Source organism: Pinus tabuliformis, chromosome J (assembly GCF_031772625.1).
Source record: "Pinus tabuliformis cultivar Carrire ecotype Pingquan chromosome J, CPIR1, whole genome shotgun sequence".
Classification (NCBI taxonomy): Eukaryota; Viridiplantae; Streptophyta; class Pinopsida; order Pinales; family Pinaceae; genus Pinus; species Pinus tabuliformis.
In genome coordinates this window covers 1,091,992,145-1,092,000,328 of record NC_142295.1, presented here as the reverse complement: position 1 = coordinate 1,092,000,328, position 8,184 = coordinate 1,091,992,145, and the positions used below count along the sequence as shown (strand labels likewise).

Here is an 8,184-nt window from a genome sequence, read left to right as displayed (position 1 = left end):
TTTAGAGCAAATTTTGATTGTCCACACCTAAGGATAGGTAGGAGGTGAGGTCATTCAAAGCCCTTCCTTTCAGGTCATGAAATTACATGGGTTGGTAAGGCTAAAATTATATTGAAACTGCCCACATTCTTTCCCCTTTCACATCATACTCCATTTCCCTCTTTTTAACTTTGTACAAAAAGAAAATGGGAATTGAATTACTCCTCTTTTTGAGATCGCTGCATTTAGATGGGTTGGTCAGGCTGCAAATAAATAGAAACTGCCCATGATAGTCTGCAATCTGGCCACTGTTCTGTGACTGATGGAATCTGATTGTTGTTATGGTCTGGCCGCAGTTTTCAGGGTCCTGTTTCTGACAAGAGGGAGGACCCAGATAGCTCTTATTACAAACATGAGCTTGGCCCTAGATAGTTCTTCTACATGCCTGGACTGAAGGAATGTGTGAACTTTCAGATTCAATATCTATACATGGTGTTTGAATAGCGTGTTCACTATATGCAATGGCTGCTATTCAACATCCCTAAAATGTGCAGAAATGCACAAGCACAGTGAGTACACCCGAATATAGCATATTAAAGAAAAAAAAATTGTGCCTTGTTCACAGAATACTTAATATATCATAAATTATTACAAAGCCATATGGAGTCCAGTCAGCCTTTTAGAAGGGTCTGCAAAGGGTAAATTAAGTGAGCGAAGTACATGGAAAATGCCTCGATTGAACCACATCTCTTAATGTGTAGGATCAGTATTAGGATTGGCTGGGAAATGTTCCTATTTCATTGATGTTTTGCCGGTACTGTAAGACTATAAGCATCTTTGAGCCGCTTGAGGTGCTTCTGAATTTGAATAATATGTAGCTTGTCCCTGAATCAAATAACAAGCATTTTTTTAACGTGGACTACCTTGGGTGGTTAATATGAGAGGTTATTCTCCTCCCCGTGTAGGTTGTGCCCTTATTATTGTTTCACCATCAACAGTTAGCCTTCTTAGATTAGATTCCGCATTCATGTCACATCTTCTTTGACTAGAATTTTGTATTGTGGTGAAATTGATGAATTGCAGGTACTCCTATCACGGGAAAAATAAACCTCTTGTTCTATTATGGAGACAACCTTGACACTGAATGCCATTCCTCTATTGCTGAATGGTTGCACCGAGATTCAACCACTACTTCAGATAATCAATGTTGGTTCCATTACCTCATTGAAAACAACATCCTCGCACTTCCACATTACTTTATCTGATGGAACACATCAACATAATACTTTGCTACCATCCGCATATGGCCCACAAGTTGTCTCTGGAGACATCCAAATTGGCTCAATAATTCTGCTTTAAAAAGCAGCTTGCACAGTGCTCCAAAACTCCTCGTAAGGCCCACCATTTGAAATCACCCTCTTTTACTTTTTCCCGCCTTGACGTTTTTTGCATCAAAAGAAGGAAAATGGAATCTTTATTAATTCATTTCTTACTTGTTTACACAAGGTCCATCCGAGTCGTTGAGCTTGAAGTTGTGAAGCGCTCAGTAGCGTTGATGAAGGACACATCGACACTACAACATGCACAGGCGGGTTCAGCCCAATTTAGCTCTTCGTCAGCTGAAGATACCTTGCCCTCTGTAGTTACTCCACCAACTACGGCAACAACTACAACAATTCCATTCACGGCACTCAACCCTTACCGAAAATATTGGTCGATCCAAGGTAGGGCATCTGCGAAGATATCATTGAAGGCGTACAACAATGTGCGAGGCTCAGGAAAAGTTTTCGGATTTGACCTTATCAACCGTGATAAGGAAGAGATCCACCTTTCTTCATTTGCTGAACTGGCCGAATCTCTTTACAATCTAATTCAAGTTGGGCAACTATACATTGTCTCAAATGGCACAGTGAGAGAAGCAAATCCAAACTACAACCACCTCAATAACAAATTGGAGATTTACTTGTTTGCTGCTTCCACTATCAATCCATGTCCTACAGATGATCCAACGTTTCCCTACCAGAGCTTTCACTTCAAGACTATTGCTGAAGTAAAAAGTGCAACTCCAAATACAAATGTGGATGTCATTGGTGTTGTTACCTCCACGTCACCTGCATCAACAATTCGACGAAAAGATGGAAGTGAAACATTAAGGAAAACACTCATACTAAAGGACAAGTCAGGTTTTAGCATTGATGTAACATTATGGGGAGACCACTGTGACTATATAGGACAACATCTTTCTGAATTCTACTCTTTCAACAACCCACCAATTCTTGCAATCAAAGGAGGCCGCGTGTCTGAATTTAATGGCACCACAATAGGGACGATACCAACGATCACTCTCACAATAAATCCACAAGTTGAAGAAACTCACCAATTACATGCATGGTTCCGTGAAACCGGCTATAGCTCTTCTTCTCCATCTTTGAGTAGAAACTATGGTGTTGCTTCAAAACGTGCCCTGCCACGAAAGACATTTCATGAAATTGCTGACATGTATCCCTCTGATAAAGCAATCTGGGTTTCAGTTCGAGCAACAATTACTGCTCTTCATATGGATGACTTCTACTTTCTAGCATGTCCACTAGACTTCAATGGAAAGCAATGCATGAAGAAGGTTGTGGAGCATTCTAACAATCTTTGGCATTGTAAAAAATGTAACGGTGACTTCCCAGAATGTGACTACCATTACAAACTTAAAATTGAGCTACAGGACGACACCGGGAATCTACAGAACGTCACAGTTTTCAATGATGCAGGGAACGAGCTCATGGGCATCACGGCAAAAGACATGTTCCTACTTTCTATCGAACCAACTGATCTACAGGAAATTTGTGGCCGGATTTCAGGGCACCGCTTCCAGCTAACACTTTCCATTAAAACAGATTACTTCAACGGTGTTCAACGCTTGCAACCAATACTGATCAATTCAGAAGAAATTCAATATGCCTCTGCATGCAAGGAAGCACTCACTGACATTCAAGCAATGTCCGCTTCAAAACGACCTATTGTTCGCCGCCTTTGAACTTTTTCTTAGGGCTTCATCTACCACGCCTGTTTGTACATAAACAAACATTTCCACACAACTATTTGTCTCATCTTTGTAAATTACACACCCATGTTATTATGATGAAACTTGTAGTTTTCAGTGCAAATACTCTCTTCCAGTCATTCCAACATATGTATATTTGCCATTTACATTTTACATAATATAAATATCAACATTTGTAAAGAGTCACTACATATGTTTCTCGTTCGTTGTCTACATGCTATACATTGATCCCTTGCTTGCTAAGCTATTCATTTTATCGCTCAAACATGTCAAACAAAAAAAATTTGAAGAAGAAGGGAACGAAATATTTTTAATCTTATTTCTCTCCTCTCAATGATAGACGCTGAAATAACATATGATTTCATAGCATTCCTAATTGCATGTTTTCCCTTCTACCTAATCTAGCTACCTTCACCGATGTTGAAATAAAAAAAAATTTAAATCTATGTTCAAAATATAATGTTTTAATTTCACAATGGATGTGCACCCAATAAAATGAGATACCAAACATGCACTACTTGTTTATGAAAACTAACAACTATTACTTGTACTTGTTTAGATATGCCACCAAACAATCAAATTGCGGCCAAAAACAAGCGGCGGTGCATTCTTTATGCACAACAAAAGGATCGAATAAATGCACGACATCGACTACTTTATGAACACCACAACAACCCTACTACTTCCTCTACATCCCTTCTCACCTCAAATGCTCTCCCACCTATACAAACCAACCCACCACACGTTCATCATATCCAATATAACCCTCCCCTTAACGAAGAACACCGTCGATTTCGAGAAAGGATTGATGGACTTTCTACCATGCATATTTGCACAACATGCAAGGAAGCATACCCAGGAATGAAAACAAAGCTCTTCCACGGTAGACTCTCTTGTTTTCGTTGTGCATCATCTAAATCTACCAATCGTTTTTCTGAACTAAACAACATGGACCCTAGAGAACAACCCTGTGTCCTTCACCAATTAACACAAGTTGAAGAAATGCTCATCGCACATGTCAACCCCATTCTACAAGTCACTCATTCCCGTGGTGGTCAATACAAATATAGTGGCCATACAATTAGCTTCCCTCAAGATATCACCAATATTGCCAAATACTTACCCCGGATGCTCTCTGACTTAGACATCCTCATTGTGAAAAGGCAAAATCCATCTGAAAAGGCTTACGAATTCTACGTTTGCAAATCACGTGTCCTTGCAGCCCTTGAATACAAAATAAAATATGACCCTTACTACCGTGATGTTCAATTGAATTCATCTGCAATTTCTACGCTGCCAGATCTCCCTACAGACATTTCTTCTCTTCTCCACAGTGTAACCACCTCCTCTTTTGAACCCCATCAAACCACTACTGATTCCACTTATAATCCTGATGTCATGCTACCTCCATTAGAAATCCAACCCTCTTCTTTCGTTCCAGTCCTCCCAAATTCATGTACTGAGTGTGACCACATTTGTAACTATTTGCACTCAACCCATTCAAGTTCAACAAGCTCTATCGATTGGCCTCCAATATCTTTAACTGCTATAAATGAATACAACACCATCGACCTCCTTGCCATGGCATTCCCCACACTCTTCCCTACAGGCATCGCAATGATCATGCAACCAAGACTTACAAAAGTTGAAATGCATGAATATGCTTTGCACTTGCTGCACTACCATGATAACCGCTTTGGCCAACACCCAAGATTCCGCTACTATCTTTATAACATTCTAATGCGCCACCGTAGCCAAGCAACAGCCAGTGTTTTCGTGAAGAAGTACATTGAGAACAACTTGCCAACAACGGTATCAGACCTACACCAGTGTCTTCATGACTCTCCGGATTCAAGATTGCCAGAGCAAATAATGAGGTTTGGGTCAGCTCTACGAGGAACATGGTCTTTTTGGAACAAACGCCGATTTGAGCTGACCGACATGATCACACAAATAGGAAGCCCAACATTCTTCTTCACTCTCAGTGCAGCTGATACTAAATGGCATGACTTGCACACGATCATGCCCACCAATGTTCCTTCCACTTCAGTCAACCCCTTCCATTGGAAAATCCAAAACATAATTAAAAACCCACATCTAACAGCCCAATATATGCATTGTAGATTTACAATTTTCCTTGAAGAAACCGACTACTGGTGCAGGTATTATTTGATATCCATATCCCTCTACATTAATTTTATACATTGCATATACATGTATTAACTAAATGTACCCTTCATGTTATATTTAGATACGAATGGCAACATAGAGGATCCGCACACATTCATGGCTTCCTTTGGCTACAAAATGCACCAGACATGGACACACTTGATTGGGACAATGCATTAGAAGTTGCTAATGCACAGAAATATTTCGACCACTACGTAACTGCTTGGAATCCACGTCAGGCAGAACACCGAACTATTCCGCTTCACCAGTCAACAATTCATAACCCGTGTCTCCTTGACACAACAGCAATATTCGCATCCAATCAATTTGAAGACTAGACAGAGCTCGTCAACTGCGTTCAACGTCATACAAAGTGTCATGAATCTTCTTGTCTTCGTAAGAAAGACAATGTGCTTAGCTGCCGATATGGAGTACCGTGGGAATTGAAGTCCACTTCTTCACTTTTCATTGATGGTAAGGGTCATAAAACCTACGTCCCTGCTCGCAATGATGAAAGATTGAATATTCACAACGCTGATCTACTCTCTATTTGGAGAGAAAATGTTGATTGCCAACCAGTCCTTTCTCGCCATGTTGTATTGAAATATATTTCAAAGTATGCAACAAAAGCGGAGACAAGATCCGAGAGCTACCGTCAAATGCTATCGCGGCTATCACAAAGTTCCCTTCCAGAAGCACCTACTGGTGGTGTCATCCAAAAACTCCTTACAGAAACCATTGCAGATAGAGACATTGGTGCACAAGAAATATGCCATATGTTACAAAAGCTACCTCTCTCTCTTTGCAGCCGTACATTCCGTTCTTTGAATGTCAACAGGGTTGTTTTCAAACGTGTTTCGCAAGATACTGAAAATCCTGGTTCGACACCAAACTTTATCGTTGCATATATGAACAGGCCTGCCTCACTAGAACCACTGCCCCTCCTTGAAGCTGCTTGTTCATGGTCATATTCTGCCCAGCGGAGAAGAAACCACTGGAAACACATATTCCCCCCAATGATTGTACATGTCTTGCCCCATTACAATGTCATTCCTTCCTCTACTAATCCTTCTTATGCCACCTTCTGCTGGAGTGAGTTACTCTTGTATTTCCCCTTCCGAACACTCCCTGATGATATCGGTTCAACTGATGCAGAAATTATTGCACACTGGGAACAAAAAAAGGGTGCATATACACCATGGCATGTCCGTCGCGAACCCGAAAACCCCCAAAGCCCACCTACTGAAGATCAACCTACCCCACACACCCCCCCTGATTCCATGCAGATGAATGAATGGCAAATCCTCTCTCAACTACACCTAGGTTACAATATTGTAATTGATGACCTCGACATGATTGGCTACCGCGACTTCGATGTCAACCACAATTGGTCACAAAATACTGTCCCTCCCCCCTTGTAAGAAACTGCCATCAATTTCATTGAATTCAACCGCTCAACCATTCAAAACCAACATCATTCATTTTCCAACCTTCCCCATGATCATACATTATCCCCTACCCAAAGCATAGCTTTCATCGCTTTTTTTCATACTTCAAAACCTCTTCGCCAAAATCCCCACGCAAGATCATCGTACAAGGAACAGCTGGCACAGGAAAATCCCATTTGATTAAATTCCTGCACCAAGCATTTGTGGAAAACTCGCCAGCCAACAAAAACCCTTTATTGTTACTTGCACCAACCGGCGTTGCAGCTTTCAACATAAATGCCCTCACAATTCACTTTGCCCTTCATATCCCTATCCAGACAATGCATCCTCTCGAAGGCCAGCCGCTCCTACACCTGCAAGAGCAACTCCGTCATGTAGAATACATCCTCATTGCTGAAATGAGCTTTATTGGTCCAAAAATGCTTTCTCGCATTGACGATCGTCTAAGAGAGGCATTCCCTCTTCATCGGAATACACCATTTGGTAATCGCTCAATTATCCTTGTCAGAGATTTAGGCCAACTACCACCTGTAAAAGACATTCCTTTATACGCTGGGACATCGCGTGGCACTGCACTTTGGCGCAGCTTCGACATATTCATAACACTTTCAACCGTTTTCCGTCAACAAGGAGCTAGCTCATCCCAGGTTGCTTTCCGGCAAATACTTGCAAATCTTAGGAATGGAATATCTACACTTGAATATTGGCAACATCTAATGTCAAGAACAAGTTCATCTCTTACACATGAAGAGAAATGCACATTCGACAAGTCCATGCACCTATTCGCAAAAAACAACGCAGTTGTCTTGCATAATAAGAAAATGCTCAAAAAATTGGACATCCCAGTAGCACTTTGCTCTGCGGAACAACAAAGGCAGAAAACTCCTACTACAACAGAAGATGAGCACCTACCTGCAAAGGTGCTCTTATGTAGTGAACAAAAAGTTATGCTCACCAGCAACTTATGGGTACATGTAGGCCTTGTCAATGGCGCGCTTGGGAAGGTCATCTCAATATTTTATTCAATTGACTCAAAGCCCCCAGCATTACCATCCTTTGTGGTTGTTGACTTTTGACAATACAAAGGAACACCGTGGGACATTTCACACCCAACATATGTACCCATTCCTCCCATCACAAGGGGTGCACGCCGTCAGATACCACTTCGAATGGCATGGGCTTTAACGATACACAAGTCACAAGGAATGACATTAGACAAAGCAACAATGGACATCAGCACCAGAGAACGCCAAGGGCTAACATTCACTGCAATTTCAAGAGTGCGGTCACTAGCAGACATACACATCAATCCAACATTCCCATTCTCCCGCATTGCACAAATGCACAAGAATCCATATCTTAAGCGTAGACAACAAGAGGAATCATTCCTTGCATCAAAATCTATTCAGGATAATACACTTTAGCCAATCGTACAACCTGTCTTCCAGAATTACCCACATGGTAAACACCACTCACTACATAACGAAGTTTCACATAGATTTGCTTGCTATTACATTTAGTTTCATATTATTT

General features: G+C 41.2%; 1 protein-coding gene across 1 annotated transcript; it reads left to right on the top strand.

The window, feature by feature from the left end:
• The first annotated feature begins 2,476 nt into the window (after positions 1–2,476).
• Positions 2,477–3,007, top strand: LOC149230836 (replication protein A 70 kDa DNA-binding subunit A-like). Its single transcript, XM_089381435.1, has one exon. The coding sequence runs from the start codon at positions 2,477–2,479 to the stop codon at positions 3,005–3,007; it is 531 nt and encodes a 176-aa protein (XP_089237561.1).
• Positions 3,008–8,184: the final 5,177 nt, after the last annotated feature.

Excerpts from the sequence above, each read along its gene's own strand:
- LOC149230836 (XM_089381435.1), top strand. The coding sequence starts at position 2,477 with ATGTATCCCTCTGATAAAGCAATCTGGGTTTCAGTTCGAGCAACAATT.